Source organism: Colossoma macropomum, unplaced genomic scaffold (assembly GCF_904425465.1).
Source record: "Colossoma macropomum unplaced genomic scaffold, Colossoma_macropomum, whole genome shotgun sequence".
Lineage (NCBI taxonomy): Eukaryota > Metazoa > Chordata > Actinopteri > Characiformes > Serrasalmidae > Colossoma > Colossoma macropomum.
Window position 1 is genome coordinate 15,213,200 of NW_023494802.1, and position 22,578 is coordinate 15,235,777.

A 22,578-nucleotide genomic window follows, 5' to 3' on the forward strand; every position below is an offset into this window, starting at 1 on the left:
CAAGTAATGGCACATCTTCGGTTATAAAGTAGTAAAACGCCGGCCTTGAGAAACTTGTGCAATAAGGGTCAGTGTCTTGTATAGCCAAAGAGATAAATAAAATTTACTGCTGATCTTACAGCGTGTCTGGTTTAGGCCAGAGGTGCATTAGTTCACCCCTAGTATGAAACTATATACCACGTTTTTAGTTTATTAGAACTTGTACCTACACTCATTGGTCATTTTATCAGAAACACCTGTCATACAGGTGCACTTGGTAGGTTTACAATTACTGACTGATGCCCATTTGTTACACTCCAGGAAAGAGACCACCACTGGATTGCTGACCAGATATTATTTAGGTGGTGGACCATTCTCGGCACAGCAGTGGCACTGACATCAAGCCCGTGCGCAGACATTTTTTAAGAGGCATAGGTTCAAAGGAGAGAAGCAGCAACCTAAATGTGAGTAAAATTTAATTTAATACACTGCTTATTGCAGGCGCTTATGGTCTAATCATATTTTCAAAGAAAGGCAATGTAGTGTTTTAAAGTCTCACACAAAGACTTAGCCCTGAATAATACAGTTACATGGTGATATGACAGTGTTTTTGTCAGAGAAGGGCATCAGACCGACCGTCTCCCACTTTAAAGGCAGCTGGATTGTTCACTACTTTATCCAACTGGCATAAAAAGTGAGAAATTGATGGTAACACTTTATAATACAGTGATTTAGAGTGTAACTTCCTTTTATTTACCGTGTAATTTTCCTTTTTACCGTGTAAATGTCTAACATTCCTGTACACATCAGTGCATATAAAATACTTACATAAATAAAAATGATGGTTCTTTAAGGGTTCTTTAGCAAAGAAGAACCATGAACACTCAAAGATCTCTTTGCATAATTAAAGAGGTCTTTGCATTGTGTCCCTTTATGAAAAGGGTTCTTTATAGCAGGGTTCTTCTTTTATTCTAGAATTGACATCGTAAACAAATTTTACACACATTTGCATGTTATAGTGACCTCCATATAACCAAAACAAATAAAACAAATGTGTGTAAAACATTTCTTATGTTATAAACAGCTAAAACGGCCCAGAGTCAGACTGACCGCAGATAATACCCATGCAAAATGTGTACAGGACATTGAAACCATATCACCATGTCAACCCAGCTGTCCCCATTAAAATAGGAAAAGTCATTAAATATGAAGCAAAGATGTCAATCATTTCTTTAGAGATGTTAAACATTAAATGGGGTCAAACTGACCACAAAAATAATAAGACGGCTAGACACAGTTACGGTCCTGTTTGAAGTCAATGTGAAACTTACGCAATTTTCTCCTATATCTGACATTCAGCTCTTTAGAAATGACCTAAGATTTTCTCACTTTCATCTAAATATTATCTCACAGATGGCTTTCATGTCTGATTCATCTTATTCTTATCTAAATTGAATAACATTTCCATAACAAAAGTATAAGAGAGTCATTTCTGTGTGGAGTTTGCATGTTCTCCCCGTGTCTGCGTGGGTTTCCTCCGGGTGCCCCAGTTTCCGCCCACAGTCCAAAGACATGCAGTCAGGCCAATCGGACATGCTAAATTGCCCCTAGGTGTGAATGTGTATGTAAATGTATATGACTGTATGTCTGCCCTGTGATGGACTGTCAACCTGTCCAGGGTGTTTCCTGTCTTCTACCTGATGACCTCTGGGCTAGGCTCCAGCACCCCCTGTGATCCAGAAGGATAAGCAGCTTAGATAATGTGCATGTGAGTGTGAGACAGTTGTAAGAGCTCATCATTTCTTATTTAGCTCTCATCTTGGAAATCTTAGTAGAAATCTTAGTAGAGTATAAGAAGTGAATACTTTTCTAATTTCTCCAGAATGTCTCACATTTAAATGCTTAGTCTCCTGTTCATTTTTAATCTCCTTTTTTTGGTAAGGGCCATATAGAAGAAAGAATTCAGAAACCAGTGACCCTTTATGATTACAGTATGGAAAAATTTCTCCTGAGACAATCTTAGGCAAGACATTTTTCCGTCAGTGATGGTAAAGGTGTGTCTGATAAAATGGCCAGTGAGTGTAGGTACAATGTAGTGTATACAAATAGGCTTCAACTAAGACCTACAATCAGAACTATTCATATGTACAGTATGTATCTACTTTGGCTATTAAGAATTTCTTGTTGCCCTCGAATACAGTCTTATGAAAGGCCTATGAAAAACAAGTATAAACGTAGTCACATAGTGTTGTGACTCATTCACATCACAGTATGACACTTCCTCAAATTCATAATAGTCCAGACCAAGTGATGAAATTAGTTCTAATATAGCAACAAACAAACGTAAGCACACAACACAAAGGGGAAGCTAAGGGTGTGCAGCTGACCATGTGGAGGTTTTGCAATGTAATTCAACCGCTGTTGGATTTCAGCTTCCCTGTCACGCAAATACTGTCCATTTCAGCTTTGTGTAAATGTAAATGCAGGTACTGGATAAGTCTGGACACATGGCTGAGTACTGAATACAATGTCTTTAATGTATTCAGTAATGTATTACATTACAATACACTAAAAGTAACCTATTCAGATTACTTCGCATATTGATAATACATAGGGAGCACATAGGGAGAACGCTGCTGTTGTCATTTATATTTAATGCACACTGTTCCTCACTGTTACTGGGTGGCAGTTTTCTTCATGTTTTTCTTCTGTTGATATGTTTAATGAAACATTTGCACAGAATTTTAATGATTTCATTCCACTGCTTCTGTCCACTGCCGCAACGAGATTTTTAGTTTGACCATCTCTCAAATGAGCTCAGTAATTCTGAGAATAATAACTGGCTCATCATATTGATTTATTAGTCTACTCAGGTTTTAGCAGGCATTTTAGTATTCAAAAGCCATTAATTATGGTCCTCTTTAGAGTTTGTCTAACAGGCATGGATAATAAACAAGCATTGATGGTGTTTCTTTTAAAGATAGTATTTTTTTAATTTAGTATTCTAAAAGTATTCCCCTAAAAATATAAGAAATAACTATATTCTGAATACAAAATTTAACTTGGACTGATCACAGATACTTCATTTCTGTATTCTAAATATGTATTCCCAATATTTGTGTTCCATCACATCCCAACCCTACCCATTCACCTGTCTATCATTTCCAATTTTCAGAAGCCTTTTAATAAGATTCATAAGATGCAAAGTACCTCATGGACTCACTCAGTCATTCACTCACTCACTCACTCACTCACTCACTCACATTCAGCAGGCTGAAGATGATTTACAAGGGGCTACTATAAGTACACAAGCAGAGTTGTCAGGGCCACAGTTTACCCAGGCTACAATATATATTTCAAATAAAAAATTGCATTTAAAGGAATAAAATTCATACCATTCCCAAACCACTGAAATATTTTGCAATTGGGCACTTCAGATTTTGGGAGCCTGGTGGGTTTTAAGCACATTTTGGGCTGGAAATTTTTCCCGGGCCTGGCAACCCCGCGCTAAAGTAGCTTTTGGTACTCAATAAAAGTGGTACTTTGCATCAGCGGCACTTTATGTCCTTGTTCTTTGAATATAATACAAGTTAGCAGAATGTGACAGCAACTTTGTATATTTGACATTGCACTAACCCAGAACACCTTCCCTCCGTTCTTAAATTTTTGTGCTATTATTTAACTGAAACCTTTACAGTTAAGACTGCCATATCAAAAACATTTAGGAACCAACAATAGAGCTGCACTCTTGTCTAAAATTCTCGAAAGAGCTCAACTCAACTGTAGCTTCATAAACTAAGCATTGCAATATCATGCATCATTCAAAGCAATACATAAAATCCTTGTCTTGCCATGTTCAAATGACAGCGTTTCTGAGTCATCTGTAGTGCAGTGTTTTCCCCACACACACAACTGACTCAAGTCATCAGGCAATCATCAAAGCCATTATGAGTGGAATCAGGTTCATTACACTGTTAAAAACCTTCCACTGCGTGGTGTGCACTCATTTGCAGCCCTATAATTGCCTAATAATAAAAGTGCAGTGGCTAAGTGGAATTCATACTGCTTGATTACTTCTTCATATCTTTTATTGCCGCACATTAACAAGACACATCAGAGTATTTGGAGAGTTGGAATTTATTTAAGATGATGTAATAAGTTTGCTTAAGATATTACTGCACAGACAAAACTACATTATTTACAGTATTAGAGACATAAGACATACAGACAAAGGATTCAGTTTGCATTCGGTTCAAACAAAGGAGAACGCACATACTTCAAGCACTGATATGAAGTACTGTAATACACGGTCATATCAGTAGAGATCCAATATACAAAGTACAAATATTGGTAGCTACGTTGTACTGAGCTTCACATCTATGCAGGTGTAAATAATGTACCAGCAGACTCACAGTGGGGAGCCTTTAGTAGCAATGATGTCAAAAGTAGTGTTAGTGATGTCATAGTGGTTCAACTGACTTGCCTACACTGTATACGTCCACTGTTTCTCTCAGTGTGTTAACATCTAAATGGAGGACCTTCTATAAGCAGATAGTGAAGATTGCGGAAATAAAAACATTGTCATTCGAAATTCCTGGAGAATGAAAGTTGCCAGTCAGCTCGTTAACATCCGCAATCAAAATCATGTTCACTTCTTTTCTCTTATCAACATGATAAACAGACTCGTCCTCCATACCGTCACTGGCTTCTACTCTTTTCATTCACAAACATGAAAATCAATTCTGATTGGTATTTAAAGGACACTCTGTCAATCAGCACCAACTGTTAAATGCCACAGTAACATAATTCTTTCCACCTACAGGCCTTTGCCATGCCAAATGCTGAATCACTGCATGATGCAGCCAATGGCTAAACACACCTGGTCTCAGTCCAAGTCCCAACAGTCCTGTCTTGCCTTCTCAGATGACCGAAAATGGCCAGCACGTGTCCATGCTTAGTTGTATTGAAGGTATAATTGTGTTTTTTCCAGTTTCGGGCATCACACATTACTCTCCTTCACTGTGTATGAGAGTCGCTTTATGCAAAAGAGTAGATGGCAACAGGTGAAGTGGCCTCAGAGCTCTCGTGGTATTGGCTGCTGTCTTTGTCTCTCTTGGTTCCAGTGTACTCTCCAATGAAAGAGCCGTCTTCGTTGAATTCGATCTCATCCTCCTCTACGTATTCCATCAGGCTGTCATCACTGTTTGTCATCTTCTGCATGTGTTCAATAGCGCCTTGACTACGGCCCTGACGGCTTTCCTCCTCACTGGAGAAGCACACACACGTATACACACTGGATCAAATGCTACACATTGACATACATATGTAAACGAATGCTCTGTGCACACAAATAATATGATCATTATCGGATTCTGGGTTATTTAAGTGGTCATTTAACCCCTTAAATTCCAGGGTTATAACATATTAAGGCTTATTATTCAGTAACTACAGGGACTTCAGTGTAAACTAGTTGAGCTATTCCTGTTATAGAAGTGTATAATAAAACTATACTATATGAAACAATCTATAATAAACTCTAGTCTTGAAATGAAGACTAGAGAATACATAAATTAGGTGAGACTAAAGTGCTTTGATCTTCATAAATCAATCAATGGTTATAAAAATAGCTATACACCCAAATCCACTGTTAGGGCAATGATTAAAAAGTTTAGAACAACAGGAGCTGTAGTGAACCTGCCCTGAAAAGAACACCTGTTTATTGTACCCTCATGCACAGTGAGGAGGATGGTTAGAAAAGCAAAAACATCTCCAAGGATCACCTCTTACAGAAGGTGACACATGGTTTTGTTAAAAAATATTTTTGAATTGTTTACTTAGACTAAATTTACTTCAGTTAAGTTAGATTTCTCTCGTACTTTCAGTGTGTTACTGCACTAATTACCAAATAATTACCAATGCCATTGTGCATATGCGTAAACATAACCATATGGAGAATAGCTCCTGTGGAAGCAGTGAAAGCTTGATGAAGGACAGCTTTATGTCCCAAATAAATATTTGCCAGTAAATATTTCAGATTTCATGTCACATACTTCTTCTTTGGTGGATTTATTGGTGGATTGTACAGCAACCTAGATGTGTACATGTCATGAATTTCTAAATAAATACAATTACTGTAGACCCAGAGTTTTCCCATGGTTATATTACTTGAGTGCATATACATGTGCTGGATTAATTGTTATTATTATTATTATTTTGTTTTTTTTTTGGTTTCATCATGTATCATTTTTGTACATGTAAATGTACTCAATGTAGAATTCATAAACTACTGATGATCAGATGAATTAAAATACATAGTGGGATAGCTTAATGCTAATGTATGTCTCTATAATGTTCTCTTGAAAGCCTGGAGCAAATACCTACCGTCTGGAGTAAGGTAGGCTGGTCACTCGTGTTATCCTACAGCAAACAACAATAAATATGAAACAATATCATATGTGTGCAGAATTCAATTGCAGTAACATTGAGATCAAGCACAGCACGTGTACAACATACAACCAGATAGCAGACTGATGAAATGGAGAGACCTGGTCAGTTTGTTGTTCTAGTGAAGCAATTTTAAATGACATTATTAGACTACATACTGCTGTCGGTTATTATGCAGTATAAGACAATATTACACAAAGAAACTGACTTGAAAAAGTGGTTAGCTCTTGTTATGTATGACATACATCATACCTTTCAAGAGACCTTCAGGAGCGCAGTTGGAAACGATGTGGGATGAAAAATAAGCAAGAATGAACAGAGACGTGAGTTGAATGATGAAAGTTAGTGTGGTGTATATTCTCAACATAATGTGGTAAAATAGGGTTAACTCGTGACATGGTACAAGACAAGATTGCATTATTTACATATAGTCCAATGTTCTTTTACAAAGATGATATAAACACTTAACTGGACCTTAATAATGATTACATTATGCTACATTACCACACTGCTTTACCTGTAGTCAAAAGTCCCCTCATCCTTCTCATCCATTGGCTCAAGTGCAAAATCTCGTTTATCCCGTACTTTAAAAAGAAAAGCAATGAAGTTAATGTACCTTAGATATCCTGTTACCATAGCTGTACTCTAAAGATCCTGTCTAATGGTGTGTTTGTTGTACATAAGATGCGTACTTTAAAGATTCTCTGTAATGGTTCATTTATTGCACCTAAGCAGTTCACTTTAAAGATCTTGTATAATGGTGCATTTGTTGTGCCTAAGCTATTTACTTTAAATATCCTGTGTAATGTGGTGCGCTGATTGTACCTAAAGCATTTACTTTAAACATCCTGTAAAATGGTATATTGGTTGAATGTGAGAGATTTCCTTTAAAGATCTGATTTAATGGTGCATTTATCGCACCTAAGAGATTTACTTTAAAGAGCCTGTATTATGGTGCATTTATTGTACCTGGGTACTTTCCTCCACGACTCCTTTTGATGAAGAAGACCGTGAGCATAATGAGAACCAGGAGGGCAATGGCACACATCAAGCCAATGAACCATCCCTGAGTGGCTATATCCACTTGCTCCCGGGTATATTCTGCTCAAGCATGCACTCAAACGCACACACACACACACAGGCACACACACAAACACACACACAGACACAGAACAACGAACACAAATGAGTTTTTGTAGAACTCAGACTTTCTGTGTTAGAGTATGCAGGTATATGTTCTTACCTTCAGTGGTGAAATGGGGTGACTCCTCTGTGACCGCTTCCCCCACTCCGATCTGCGTCTGGGCTGCCAGAGTGAACTTGTAACGAGTGTAGCGGTCGAAGCGACGCAGTGAGAAGTAGGTCGTGTTGGGGGGAATGTGCTCCACCTGCATCCTCTCTCCCGCAGACACGTTCACTACACATAAAGAAACATTACCAGTAAAACTAGGGTGGCCACTTTATAACCTCAAAAGGGACATCATGCCTCAAAAAGCAGGACATCCCAGAGGGGGGATATAAGCTATGTATGAGAGTTGTATCCAATTTACCAAAAAATCTGCAGAATAAATTAGACTGTATCTACATCATATTGACCAACAGTGGCGTCTCTACATTTGGGGCCGGTGGGGTCCCACCAGATGTCGCTGTGGAGCAGTGCATGACATGACCAATAATTCAGTATGACAACTAATGTATACATATTTTCTTGGTAACTAACATTGTTGTGGGTTTATTTCATATAACAATGGTAAGGCTACCTATTTCTCTCAGCAGTCTTCGTTTGGTGAGTGTGGGGGCGACGTCAGCGCTCGTCTAACCAAATGAGCAGTTAAAAACACTCATGTTCAACGTGCTTTCAAGAACTAGCTGTGGGGCCCGATCACATTGGCCCCATACTGAGAGCAGCCAATAAAACATAATAAATTTACATACGTCCAGGCGTTTAGTAACGTCATTTACAGTATGAGCGTTGCTACGCAGCTAGCCATTGTTCCTCATCAGTTGTAATAGCCACACATAATAGCAAGGCAATATAATAAGACAAGTTGAAAATGTAATAAAAGTTAAATTTGGTTCCAGCCATTAGAGCAGAAATTAGAGATTAAACGTTTGGGACACACCAGCCAGAGGATTTCAACATCATTCAGTCTAGAAAGGACAAAAACTGCTCCTTCAGTCCAGAGAAGTTCAAGAGAAAGACATGGCTAACTGTGAGTGTAGCTAGAAACACTCTTCTGCTTTCCTTGCTATGGTATCACTTGAATTCATTCATGGATTAGTGAACCTTGAGAGAAAAGTTTTTGACAAGTTTGTCCAGATGAAAGACCATCGTCCATCCTTTCTTTTTGAGCAGTGAATGTTACTGGTGAGTTTATTCTGCATTATTATAAGGCATGTTATTCCCTGCTCTGATATGTTGCTATATGTATATGTAGTTGCAGACCACAATGATCGTTACTGATAGATAACTTTGGATTTGGTGATGCTGTATAACAAGGTTGTGTGAGATCTAATGTTGTTATCATATCACTCATATTCCTCTCTCCACTTCCACTCACTCCTGCACTACGTTATGTTGCTTTGTGAATTTGTGATTTCATTGATGGAGTCCGTCTGTGTTTGAATCAAGCTTGTGTGCAGTTTCATTGACGAGTCGCTGCTGCCCCTACAGTTTATTGTGCCCCACCAGGCTTTCAGTGGCAGAGACGCCATTGTTGACCAAGTGCACCGAATACAGAAAATTAAACTCGTTTTATTTTGCCATTTGATTTGGCCCAAAAGAAAGCTGTGTTAAACTCCCACTCCCTCATAATTCTAAACAAGTTCCAATTTTTTTTTTTGTAAAATTTCTAAAAAATATATACTTTTGAACTTTTTCAGCCTGTCAAACCTGTTACATAAATCGCTGATCAAAGTTAATTAAAGCAATTATTTTCCACAGTAGTGTAAAGATGTAATACCACTTATTTTATTTTTTTTTACAACAGCCATACATCCAAGCCAAGAATCATTTGGAGCCTTCATTCTTAAGAGTATATGTGTCCTCACGTGTCTGGTATTTGAGGATGTATCCAGTTAACAGGCCATTGGGTTCCGTAGGCTCTTCCCAGTCCAGGTAGATTGTGTCATAATGCCTGTGCGTGATCCTGAAAGACCTGGGGGCGGAGGGGACTGGTGAAAGACAAAGAGTATATAAGTATGATTGTGTGTATGTGAATATCTATCATTACTGACTCCAGTGGTGAAATGACAACACCAGACAGTACCTCCCTCGAGTGTCTGGAACTCAATCCTGTTGCTGGGTGGACCCTCGTAACGGTTGTTGGCCACCACAATGTACATCATGTAGTTGCTGTAGGGGATCAGACCTGTGAGGGTACCGGAGAGCCGTGGCCCATTTGCTTTGAAACTCTTAGACTTGATCCTCCGGCTAACACTGTGATGAGGCAGACGGCTGCTCTCTCGCCAGTAATACACCTGAATAACACCATAAAGAGCATGTCAACAGGAGAAGTATCAGTCTTATACAAAAGGTTAACATTGTTTGAGCTGTACTGTTTGTTTCAGACTGTGGAAGCACGTCTCTACAACTACGGGTCACAGCTTTACTATTTACAGTGCATTAATCAGACAACGACATACAACAGTACAGTAATCGAACTTGAACACACAAGTGGATATGTATGAAAGCAACACCAGAGTGCTCAGATCTTAAAATAAAAGTGTACTATGTAAATATTAACGTTAAACTCTCACTTCCCACTCTCACACAGTTCATGCATGGAAACTAAGCTGAAAAAAAAAACATGATTCAGTGCTGTGCTGTTCATGGCTGTCAGGAGGCAAATATTTATAAATCATCTTAGTTTTGTTGATTATTTTGCTGCATCATTTCAACACACCAACTGTCCTTTACATTGTGTGAAAAGTTTATGATGAATGGACCAATAAAAATGCTCTAAAATCACTTGGAATAAAATCTCTTTACATTAACTTACATTGGAAGGTAAGAGTGTTTTTGCCTTCTCCTGCAAAGTTACTATTTTGGAGATACTTGACAGCAACAGTATTTTAACCTGGGCTGTTCTACAAACTATTCGTCTTTTAACTTAATATTACAAGTTCAATGAACTCACAATTTCAAATTAAGCCAGTTACATATTTTTTAAGATTTTTTTACAGTGTATATCAATTGTAAAGGTATAGCCACAAAACAGCCTGTTTAATTGTAGGACGTAAAGAAAGATTGGAAAACGATTATGTTCTCAGTATACAAATATTTTAAGTGGACTTAATAAATAAAAGTGGACTTGTAAGTGAACATAGTAAAATACATGAAAAATGTAGACTATAGGCCTTTTAAGGCAACCTATAGTAAGTTTTGCTCAAAACCAGGCTTTGGGTTTCTTTGCATGTGGCTGTCTATGACTGACTGTTGCCCGGGTCTCACCGTGTACTCCTTAATCTCTCCCATGATGCTGGCTCGGGGCACAGGCTGCCAGTGCACTGTCAGTTTTGTGCTCTCAACATCAGAGACTCGCAGGTCAGTCGGGGCAACAGTGGGACCTGTGAAACCATGTCATGCCTGAGGTTAGTCATTTCATACACTGTGAAATGTTGTGTTTGGGATGTGTATACACAGCTTCTGTCAGTGAGTATCAGTGAGTCTCTTGCTAACTGCTTTTGCATAATGATTCCATATGTTTTGAGTATTACACTGATTTAAATGAACATCAGCAACGCAACATGAGTGTCTTACTGTGTTCGTATGTTTCAAAGTAAGTAAGTATCAAATATTTCACTCACGATCCTCCCCAGAGTAGCCAATGACAACAGGGGATTCTGGCCCAAGGCCAAAGTCATTGACAGCCTGCACTTTTATCTCGTAGGGAGTGAAGGTGTCCGTCTCGTAGATGATGTGACTGCACCACCAGTAGGTGGTGTAGTTCTTCCACTCCTCTCTGGAGTGTTGCCGCCTCCACCACACCATGTAGCGGAGCTTTGGCCCGTTCCACTCTCTATACTCCAATGGCTTTACACACAACACAACACAGTTTCATTACAAAGAGAGCACAATTAGTCCTGATTAGTGCAGTGCAGTATGCGAAACGATAAATAAAAACACTGTATTCAATTGTATTCATAATTTTTGATATGTCATAATACATATGTATTACATAATATACATATATACACATATACACCGATCAGGCATAACATTATGAGCACCTCCTTGTTTCTACGCTCAGTGTCCATTTTATCAGCTCCACTTACTATATAGGTGCACTTTGTAGTTCTACAATTACAGACTGTAGTCCATCTGTTTCTCTGCATACTTTGTTAACCCCCTTTTACCTGTTCTTCAGTGGTCAGGACCCCCATGGACCCTCACAGAGCAGGTACTATTTGGGTGGTGGATCATTCTCAGCACTGCATTAACACTGATGTGGTGGTGGTGTGTTAGTGTGTGTTGTGCTGGTACGAGTGGATCAGACACAGCAGTGCTACTGGAGTTTTTAAACACCTCAGTGTCACTGTTGGACTGAGAATAATCCACCAACCAAAAATATCCAGCCATCCTGTGGGCAGCGCCCTGTGACCATTGATGAAGGACTAGAGGATGACCAACACAAACGGTGCAGCAGCAGATGAGCTATCGTCTCTGACTTTACATGTACAAGGTGGACTGACAAGGTAGGAGTGTCTAATACAGTGGACAGTGAGTGGACACAGTGTTTAATAACTCCAGCAGCACTTCTGTTTCTGATCCACTCGTACCAGCGCAACACACACTAACACACCACCACCACATCAGTGTACTGTACGTTACTGTAGTGCTGAGAATGATACACCAACCAAATAGTACCTGCTCTGTGAGGGGCCATGGGGGTCCTGACCACTGAAGAACAGGGTAAAAGGGGGCTAACAAAGTATGCAGAGAAACAGATGGACTACAGTCTGTAACTGTAGAACTACAAAGTGCTCCTATATAGTAAGTGGAGCTGATAAAATGGACAATGAGCATAGAAACAAGGATGTCATAATGTTATGCCTGATCGGTGTATACATAAATGTGTATCTTAATGTTATATTTTTGCCATATCGCCAACCCCTATATCTGTTCATGTTATAAGTGTACAATTACAGATTGTAGCTCATCTTTTGTCATGCACAGTTTGATAGCCACCCTCTACCCCATTCATCAGTGGTCAGTTTCTGACACTGACTGCTGCTGTTGATCAGATATCGTTTGTGTGTGTATCATTCTCAGCATAATGTGTCTGCTCTCCTGTTTAGTCCACCACTCTGGGATCATTTAGTACAAATAATATATGTGCAACCTGATACTGCTGTTTTCCACAGTAAGCCTTTTCTCCACTAAACAGCAATGAAATGTAAGTTACTGGGACCTTTAGTGGCTTTAGCAGTTTATGACTGGGTTGGCAATATTACAAAATGAAAAATAAAAATGATCTGGTCCATCCATTCATTCTTCCCTCCCTTCTTCTCTCCCTCCCTCGATCCATCCATCCATCCATCCATCCATCCATCCATCTATTCATCACCTCCCAGCTGATCTCCATGTTATTTCTGAACAGTCCAGTTCCCATTCCTTTGATGTTTCTTGGAATGGCATCCGGCACTGAAGAAACACCGAGACAGTTACTACCTCAACTACTGCTCCAGCACCACTGACAGCTACTGTTTCAATCGTCAGTCCAGTGCAAATGACAGTAAAAATCTAGTGTACAATTAATGCTCTCCTATAGATTAAGTCTGTCCACACTAGTAGTTTTTCTTACCAGCTCCTCCAGTCTCATAATAGGTGGATGGCTTGCTGGGTCTGCTGGGGCCAATGGCATTGATAGCGATAATTCGGAACTGGTACCCAACAAACGGTGTGAGTTTTAGCACAACAGAATTCAGGTTGCCAGGGTAACTGGTCATGTTCTTCCAGCCACTTGGTACTAGCCAATAGTCAGCAAGGAGATCTTCAGTATACTGCACCAGATACTCTGAAAGAGAGATTTCACTGCATGTAGCCCGTTGTACACACACATATATATGAATATTACTGCACATCAACTAAATCTGTAGCATCTATTTAGATTCATATGTTCGATCAATTTGTGATTTGATTTGTGTCACTATGTTTGGTTCAGGTTGCTATAAGGCTAAAGCAGCAACAAGTAATGGAAGCTTATACTTCACCAGGTGAGCATCCATCTTGAAGCTGGAATCACTCTCTTTTACAGCAAATAGTTTCACTTTTTTGTCACTAATCAGGTCCAGTCTTAAATTTTTGGGTCAAAATGCACTAATGTAAAAATGCACTTGTGTAAAACTATGAAACTTCAGACACCAAATGTGTTTTGGTTGATGGATTAATTTGGGGTAAGGGGAGCTTTGTGTATATAGCCCTATTTGAGCTGGATTAGTTTTACCAAATGAGGTCTGGTACTGCAGTTTGTGCGTGATTTGACTGGCCGATTTGTATGGGATAAAGGATCTGTTTAATTTTCCCAAATTAATCCACATAGCCCGGATCAAAACATCATTGCACGGACATTTACTTCAGCATTATGAGTCACGCGCCACACTTCTGATCAATTACAAACCATTGTGCAGATAAATGGCAAATATGGCGGCAAAAAATAAATAAATTGGATGAGGGAAAGACTTTGCATCCCATTCATGGGGTCATGTGGGGTTATCAATGGCATTTCGAAATTATCGTGCATAATCATAGTGGATGGGAGGGAATTTACACTGAATTGTTGCAGATTTCAGTAGTCCTGAACTTGAAGATCAAGAAATTCAGTTAAATCAAGCTCTATTTAAGCTTTAGCCTATTCAGTGATGTCAATTTGAACAGGATAACTATTACTGAGGGAGCTCAGAGTTTGGCAAATTATAGAGGGTAATTAGGTCTGATATTACTATTAAGCATACTTGTAAAACCTAAGGACATTGCAGATTCATACTTGATTAAAATCGCAGAATTAATCAGTACTTACTTAAATTACAGCACCTCCCCATGTAAAACTAATCCAGCTCAAATAGGACTTTGTTTGGCTGAACTAGCCCTTTAAGTAATAAAAAACTCTATAAAAGTGACTTACACAATACACAATATGTGTGTTTACCTTTAACAGGGCTATGGTTGCTCAGTCCTGGTATCCAAGTGAGTCTGACGCTTCTCTCTGATGGATCTGACACCTCTAGGTCAGTAGGGGGGTCAGGACGGTCTGAGAGAAGCAGAGGAAAGAGAAGGTCAGTGTTCACATTCCCTCTTTACAACTGTATTTCCTTTGTGTATGCATACCCATCACAGTGAGTTTGGCTGATACACTGATCTCCTCCACTTCTGTCTTAATCCTGCATGTATAAATGCCCTCATCCCTTCTATACACATCAGCGATGCTCAGAGAGTCCCCATCCTTCGTCATCCTGCACATACACACAGCCATTTTAGTCACATATATTTTGACATGTGCTAAAAAGTAACAGTGACAATATATTGAAGACCTGATCTATTTATATCTCAGTGATTGCAAGTGGCCGCATGTACCTTCTACCTAAGATCAGGAATTTTTTGTCCTTGAGCCAAGTGACAGTCACCTCCAGGGTTGGATCGGTTTGGATCTTACAATCAAAGCGTGCCAAGCTCCCCTTTATCACAATCACATTGTGTGGGGCACGCAGGATTTTAGTTGGCTCTGGAAGAAACATATTTATGAATATCAACACATTCAGAAATAGCTGCAGATAATAAAAGTCGAGTCATCAAAAAAGTTATGACTAAATTAAACAATTCCACGTCCACTAAAACAATCAGAACATGAATTAAAGAGCAAGAAAGTGAGAATTACCATAGAATATAACAACTCATGTTACATAACAGTAATAAAATCTATGCAGCAAAGAGTTTTCAAGTGCATTCACAGTGTTAAATTTACATTCTCTTGTGACTGTTAACAACTTCAAGATGTTACAGAGGCTCACCTTTGACCTCCAGCTGTACCTCCATCTCATCTCGTCCAATGACGTTACTGGCAACACAGAGATACGCCCCCTGGTCCTGGAGTTTGGTGCGTCTGATCTCCAGTGTTCCATTAGCAAGAATTCTATAACGACCACCTTCTAATGAACCCAGCCCACCTTTAGACCTACACACAAAACACATAAACACATTATTGGTACACAAACATCTCTCTTTTCCAAAATAAATTGGACTAGTCCATAACAGGTTATTACCATCGCAAATCTGGTTTTGGGGATCCAAAATATGGACAGTGCAGATGAGTTTGTGACCCCTCTGTCACTTTAACCAGCTGGTCTCTGAAGCCAAGCAATCGAGGCCTCATATCTATAGAGGAGATATGGACATTATATATTAGAACAATGAGCTAGATCATAGGTTCTGGATATGAATCGGGATTCTAAAACTCTTACCCATGACTGCGAGGAAGGCATTGGCCAATATGTAGCCATACTGGTTGGATGCGTTACACTGGAACACAGCTGTGCTGTCTGGTACCACAGAGCGAAATATCAGAGTGTCTCCTGATACCTGTCTGCCTGGACTCTTAGGAGCATCTGAAAAAAATAACAGAGAAATGGAAAAAAGACCTTTAAAAGACAGACAGACAGATGATACATAGATGCATGAATAGACAATCAGAGGGATGGATTGATGGATGGACAAAGAGATAGATGGATGCACAGACGGATGAACAGATAGATAGATAGATAGATAGATAGATAGATAGATAGATAGATAGACAAATGACAGATAGATAGATAGACAGATAGATAGATAGATAGATAGATAGATAGATAGATAGATAGACAAATGACAAATAGATAGATAGATAGACAGATAGATAGACAGAAAGACAGACAGACAGACAGATAGATAGATAGATAGATAGATAGATAGATAGATAGATAGATAGATAGATAGATAGACTTTGTCTCACACCCTCTATAGGTTCTCCATTAACTAGCCACCGTATCTGAGGTCTGGGGATTCCATCAGCTTGACACACTATCTGCCCACTGTCGTCTCGAGACAGAACCAGACTCTCTGGCTTCTCCACCCAGAATGGAGCCGCTGCAAAATGGAGAGGGAGAGAGACAGTGAGACAGAAAGACAGAGACAGATAGTGAGAGACAGAAAACTCTCTAAGCAGTCTCTCTATAATGTGGTTGTGAGCAGTGTTTGATAATCAGTGGTACTGAATGAGACAATTATATGAATTTACATTTAACTCTGACAGTGATGATGTGGTCGAGGCTCCCCATCCTGTTGGTGGCAGTGCAGATATATTCGCCTCCATCCTCCATGGAGACTTTCTTAATGCGGAGAGTCTTATTGAAGTTCTCCAGCTTCATGCCCTGCATGGACAATGCTTCCCAGTCTTTAGTCCATTTGATGGAGGGAGCTGGACTGAGACAGCAAAGAGAGAGACCAGCTGAGGATCACTGCAGTATTACTGTTGCTTCTGTGCTAGACAGGATAAATAGTATGATTTACTAATTCACTTACAGTAACCTAAAAAATATACACATTTCATTTGTCACACCATCAGCTGAGGAGCTCAACAACAGTGAAGTTTTCAGGAACAGTTCTACAGTACAAGACTCACACTCCAGAGGCGAAACATTCCAAGACAAGCTCCTCCCCCAGCATGGCGATCTGAGTGCTGGCTGTCCCTTTGGGCTTCATAAATTTAGGAGCAATCTGAGCCGCCATACGCGCTGAACAGTGAACAAAACACTCATTAACACCCAAATGAAACTTTCAATCAGAGAGCAAGTCAACCAAAAGTTAGGAAAGTTAGTGGATCAGTACCAGCATGGAGGAGGAACCATAAGAGCTGGACAGTTTCTGACAGCTGAGGCCGGAAGCTGTACCTGTATTGTGTTAGAGGGTTAGACATAGAAAATCATGTGTCTTCTGCAAATAAAAAGTAACACAGTTCTGAAGAATATAGTCTCTGTCAGAACAAAATCTCATAACACCAAAATAAAAGAAGAGAAAACAATCTGAAGTTTAATGTATATGAACCCTTACACCCCTGAGAGGCTCATCGCTTTGGATCCAATGGTCAATGGGAATTCCAGTATTTAATCATTTCAAACCTAATCCTGCAGGATATCCTGCAGCAGAGAAACATACGCAGTTTCTATCACCCCCTAATGGCCCCTATAAAAAGCCTATGAGGACTGTGCTACTACATCTACACTGATACACTGATCATATTTATTTTTTTGTGAAAACCAGATGCATAATGATTACATGGATATGAATAAATGCTCTCCCACCAGTCTCCCTTCCTTCCACCCATCCACCCTCAGTTGGTATGTCAACACAAATTTACATAGAGACAAAAGATAAAGACCATAAATCAAAGAAGACTTAGTATACTGTTTTGGCTAACACCTTATTTGAGTGCTACCTGCATATGGACTTTATAACACATGAATAAGTATTGAATGATATACTTATTAAGCAATAGTTGCATGTTATTGAACAGCTTATGCCACTACTTGCAAGATGACAAATGATGTTTTATGAAGTAAATGTAGTAAGCCTGGCATTTTAAGGTGTTGACATAAGGCTGATAGACATTTATTCCTTTTGTAACGCATTAAAAACTGAACCGTTACACTTATAAATATGTACAACTGATATAGTATTTTTATTTAGGCCTCAGCATAGCCTTGTATAAGCTCTGTCATAATTATGATAATGTTATAAATGAAACTAACTGTGCATCATTTCAGTTTAAGGTCCCTTATGTCTGCACAATGTTATTTACTTCATAAAAAACTTATATCATCTTGTGATTAATGACATAAGCTGTTCATAAATACCCAAGTATAGCTTTATAAATATGTTATTCAATGCTTATTCATGTGTAAGTCCTTAAGTAGGTAGCCTTCAAATGAAGTGTTACCCTGTTTTTTTTTTGTTTCTATGATTGAAAGCTGTTATACTGCATCACAGAGATGTTTAAATGTTCTTTATATCTAGTTAAGATTCTGCAAAATGCCTTAGACGTGCCATCAGAAATGGAAATGGGTGCACAGTGAGCTTTAATGTTGAAAGAATATGCCCAGGGATGGTTTGGAGCCCTATGACCATTTTGATCTAATTGTCATGAAGTGTTCTCACAAGTAAAGTGACGATTTTTTATCCTCAGTGATTATATATCAACAGAAACTTGACTACTGCATATCACAATTCACTCCACCAAAAAGCCATTCTGTTAGCTCAGTTTTCCTCAGACCACTAATCAAACTTTAAGTCACTGATGACAAGAAGGCACACAAAGGCCTGCCAGGGAATAAGTGCTATTGAGCTCCTCTCACCTGTGAGCACCTGAAGGATGAGAGGAGGCTTCTGCTGGATGGTATTGGAGTTGGGGAAGCGGGCCGTGCAGACGTAGTTTGTGAGAGAATCTTCAGCTACAATACTGGAGAAGTACAGATCTCCATTCTCTGCCATTGAAACTCTACGGTCCTGCCGGATTGGTACCATTGCTAGTGTGGCAGAAAAAAAAGAAACGAAAAGGAGTTTAGTGCACTTTATTTAACCTTTGTAGAGTTTACTGGGCCTATCTGAAATGACTTGGCACTATTCTAAACATGACTGTGACCATTGTTCTTTCACAGTGGAGGCAGTCGGTGCTCACAGCTGTTCATCCAGTAGGTCTGGGGCTTTGGTGGGCCAACTGGAGGATTACAGGGCAGAATAAGAGGAAGTCCAATAAACACGGACACCGGTTCCAAATACTCCTTCAGCCACGTACGAGCCTCTGTTCACAGCACAGGAGAGAGGGAAAGAAGACAATGAAATGTACTAAAATGTTCGATTCTTTTTCTGACTCTAACTCTTAAAAATAAAGGAGTCAAAAGGGCTCTTTAGAGCAATAGAATAGAATTGAAAGAAGAATTCCGATAGAATTTTGTAAATGAGATGTGTGAGAATAAAAATCTTGTAATGTAACCTTGATTTACATTTTTTTACAACCTTATGTACAAGCCAAGAACTATTAGGAACTTTTATTTTAAAATCGTTTGTCAGGGACAAAACCTTGTATCTCCATTTTTGTCGTTTTTCATTTTTTGACGTAATTTGAAAAAGCATTTGCCTTTTATGATGTGTCAAAATTTCATGATGAACAGACAGACAGAAATTGTCCAAGATTACTTGGAAAAAATGATTTATCCATTTACTTCCATTAAAAGTTAAGAACATTTTTCCTTCTCCTGTAAAGTTCCCTGTCTGGAGATACGAGGTTTTGTTCTGACAGAAGCAACATAAATTTGTATTGTTCAGACTTACTGGAGACGCGCAAATGAATGTGACTGGACACAGCTGAGCCAAACTCATTAGTAGCAGTGCACTGGTACACGCCCTCATAATCTTCTGGCCGTCCCCAGAAAAAAATCTCCAGTGTGCCAGAACGTCTCTTCATGGAGACCTGAGGGTCGCGCGCCACATTTAGATAAACTCCATCACGAGTCCATGTGAATCTACAGCAGCAGGTAGTGCAGAAGAGTTCAGTTTGTGCTGTGCTACATCTCAGTACACCAGGCTCTACTGCATGTTCATGAATCTAATTTATGAAGCTTCAATGATTATGATGTTTAGAATATGCTTATTGCCACTGTCATAAGAAATGTTTGTAACTCCAGATTTCAGTATTTATTTATTTATTTATTAACTCCAGATTTCAGTATTTATTTATTTATTTATTTATTTATTTATTAACTCCAGATTTCAGTATTTATTTATTTATTTATTTATTTATTTATTTATTTATTAACTCCAGATTTCAGTATTTATTTATTTATTTATTTATTAACTCCAGATTTCAGTATTTATTTATTTATTTATTTATTTATTTATTTATTAACTCCAGATTTCAGTATTTATTTCTGTCATTATGAGGCTTTATTGAAAAGCAAACATTTCAATGCAAGGTACAAGGCTTTTTATCATAATAGCGATTTAAAAAGCAGTAAGATTACATGACTAACTTGAAGGACGGGATAAAAAGAGTTAAACACTACTGTAAACATATTGTGTCACATACATTGGAGGAGGGTTTCCAGTGGCCTCACACTCCACTGTGATGGGGTCAGTTGGCTCCACAATGTGATTTTGGACACTCTGCTTAGTTATCATTGGAGGCTGCCTCACTGTGACAGAGGTTTATACACACATGGACACAGGCAGGCACACATGCGTACACAGAACATTAAAAACATGGACATCATGATGTAAATATCACCAACTTAGACATGGACATTGCCAAGCTGGATTACTTTTAAAAGGGGAGGTTCTATAATGTGGTTATTGTTAGGGATTTGACAGGATAACGTTTCTGTGTAATTTCCCCAAGCTACCACAAACAGCCTAAACTAAAACGTCATGGGTGCACATGTCAGCATTAAGTGACAATGCAACACTCCATAATAAGAACAGCATGGCACACAGCCATGTTTCTAACCACTTTTGTTACTACAAACTGCTGCCAGTCCAAACAAGACTACTGTTACTGAGGAAGCTCTGGGATCAGCGAATCACAGAAGGTGATTAAGTTCCTAATTATTACTGTCAGACTTTAAAAAAATACAGAAAGTGCAGATTCTTACTGAATTAAATTCACAGATTTTGTCAATAATCACAGAAATTACAAATACCACCCCAAGGAAAACTAATCCAGCTCGAAAAGGGCCATAGAATATAATGTAAGAATGTGACAGAGATGCATCTCCAGAGTCTAGTGGCTCACCATCAGGAGGGATTTCCACTGCAGATATATCTCTCCATAAAGGCAGTAGGAGTGTTAATGTGGCCAGAAATTCCCACCAACTTTTAGTCCTCATTTCTATTTGGGACCCCCAGCACTGACACCACCAACTCACTGCCTAGCAGCTCTGACAGAAAGGAACAAAACATTCTTAAGCTCACACCAAAAAATCCAAGGCCAAAAACAGGCAAAATTGTCCTTATTTAGCTTCTTTGTCAGTTCCTGAAACAGTGAATATTCAGCCTGAGAAACGTTTCAGATCTGATCAACTCAGATTTAACAGATATAAAATTTCTATACAGTCTGAACTGGTTCTTGAGAGCTTGCCCTTTAATTCTTTGCATCATGTTTGGATAGTCTGTTCAACCGTGCACCCTGGAGAATAGAATCCACCAGAAATGAATTCTCAGTTCACTGCTAATGTCCATAGATAGTAAGTCAATGTATTTTGATGTGCCTGCTTGACCACTGTTGCTCAAATGACATGCATTTCTATTTCTCTTGATCTTTGGAAAGAAATCAGATCAAACATCTAGCATCTCATAGTTCTACCATCCACTCAGCATAGACCTTTCCCAATTACTAAGACTGTCTTTGAGTACATTACATGTACTACCACATTCTGCAGGTCCCTCGTCTTCAACTCCTAAGCAAATGATCATTCCCGACCACCAATATTAGCCAAGGCCTTCAAATATTGTTCATTCCAAGACTAGATTTCCACCCAACAAAGCATTCTTCCACATGTGACTTCTACCCTGCAAAGCATTCAAAAAGCTTCTGTCTGTCTGATCTACAACCCTCTAAACGCTCCAGCGTGACTCCTCTGCTGAGATCATGCTCGTAGGATGAGATTCCCACTATTTGGCATGATCAACCCTTAGTCAAGGAATGAGCTTCCCACATCATTTAGAATGGCTCTGTTCCCTTCTTCCTTCTGGCACAGCTTAAAAACTAATCCCTCCGAACAATACTTGTATTGAGACACTTGCACTTCTTAAGAAGGAAAATTCAAGACTTTAAAATGAGACCAAAAAGTGTTACACATAGAGTTACTGCTTAATTAAATATCACATTTTATCTAGGTAGCTTGTTAAAGCCCTTGTCTTTAGAACACAGTGACTAAATCTCTGTGGATAGGTGTGATGAATAAATGAATATAAATGAAAATTATTGACTGTCATTTCTTTAACAGGCTCTACATAAGCGCATGCTCAGAACTGTAACTCTAGTTTATGAACAACTGAGGTCAATTGTGATTACCACTTGATTCAAGAGCACACAACACTCAACCACACAGAAAATTTGAAAATGTTCCTAC

The 22,578-nt window shown here is 38.9% G+C and overlaps 1 protein-coding gene and 1 long non-coding RNA gene across 7 annotated transcripts in view; one reads left to right on the plus strand and one right to left on the minus strand.

Annotated features, from left to right (window-relative positions):
• LOC118821961 lies at nucleotides 1–19,221 on the plus strand. Of its 4 annotated transcripts, XR_005008390.1 has the most exons (7): nucleotides 1–67; nucleotides 301–443; nucleotides 10,921–11,016; nucleotides 13,000–13,139; nucleotides 13,590–13,641; nucleotides 14,583–14,700; nucleotides 19,111–19,221. It is a non-coding gene; the product is annotated as an uncharacterized LOC118821961 (long non-coding RNA). The 4 variants fall into 4 exon arrangements; XR_005008388.1 differs by lacking the exon at nucleotides 1–67 and having other exon boundaries at nucleotides 115–443; nucleotides 13,000–13,160; XR_005008387.1 differs by lacking the exon at nucleotides 1–67 and having other exon boundaries at nucleotides 115–443.
• nfascb (neurofascin homolog (chicken) b) overlaps nucleotides 4,099–22,578 on the minus strand; it is a 24,033-nt gene continuing 5,553 nt past the window's right edge. For 2 of the 3 annotated variants that reach the window (XM_036590667.1, XM_036590666.1), the window contains exons 3-28: nucleotides 21,240–21,384; nucleotides 20,538–20,643; nucleotides 19,784–19,974; nucleotides 19,131–19,253; nucleotides 18,808–18,978; nucleotides 17,079–17,190; nucleotides 16,695–16,879; nucleotides 16,412–16,543; nucleotides 15,883–16,026; nucleotides 15,685–15,796; nucleotides 15,433–15,596; nucleotides 14,999–15,146; nucleotides 14,753–14,877; nucleotides 14,574–14,675; nucleotides 13,230–13,442; nucleotides 12,993–13,069; nucleotides 11,233–11,458; nucleotides 10,877–10,992; nucleotides 9,693–9,903; nucleotides 9,475–9,597; nucleotides 7,667–7,840; nucleotides 7,393–7,524; nucleotides 6,941–7,007; nucleotides 6,676–6,687; nucleotides 6,361–6,396; nucleotides 4,099–5,245 (exon numbers count right to left, since the gene is read on the minus strand). In XM_036590667.1, the coding sequence (XP_036446560.1) occupies nucleotides 5,017–5,245; nucleotides 6,361–6,396; nucleotides 6,676–6,687; nucleotides 6,941–7,007; nucleotides 7,393–7,524; nucleotides 7,667–7,840; nucleotides 9,475–9,597; nucleotides 9,693–9,903; nucleotides 10,877–10,992; nucleotides 11,233–11,458; nucleotides 12,993–13,069; nucleotides 13,230–13,442; nucleotides 14,574–14,675; nucleotides 14,753–14,877; nucleotides 14,999–15,146; nucleotides 15,433–15,596; nucleotides 15,685–15,796; nucleotides 15,883–16,026; nucleotides 16,412–16,543; nucleotides 16,695–16,879; nucleotides 17,079–17,190; nucleotides 18,808–18,978; nucleotides 19,131–19,253; nucleotides 19,784–19,974; nucleotides 20,538–20,643; nucleotides 21,240–21,333 (3,525 nt within the window). In that variant the 5' untranslated portion in view covers nucleotides 21,334–21,384 and the 3' untranslated portion in view covers nucleotides 4,099–5,016. The remainder of the gene's footprint in view (nucleotides 5,246–6,360; nucleotides 6,397–6,675; nucleotides 6,688–6,940; nucleotides 7,008–7,392; nucleotides 7,525–7,666; nucleotides 7,841–9,474; nucleotides 9,598–9,692; nucleotides 9,904–10,876; nucleotides 10,993–11,232; nucleotides 11,459–12,992; nucleotides 13,070–13,229; nucleotides 13,443–14,573; nucleotides 14,676–14,752; nucleotides 14,878–14,998; nucleotides 15,147–15,432; nucleotides 15,597–15,684; nucleotides 15,797–15,882; nucleotides 16,027–16,411; nucleotides 16,544–16,694; nucleotides 16,880–17,078; nucleotides 17,191–18,807; nucleotides 18,979–19,130; nucleotides 19,254–19,783; nucleotides 19,975–20,537; nucleotides 20,644–21,239; nucleotides 21,385–22,578) is intronic. The other variant, XM_036590668.1, reaches the window with a different exon arrangement.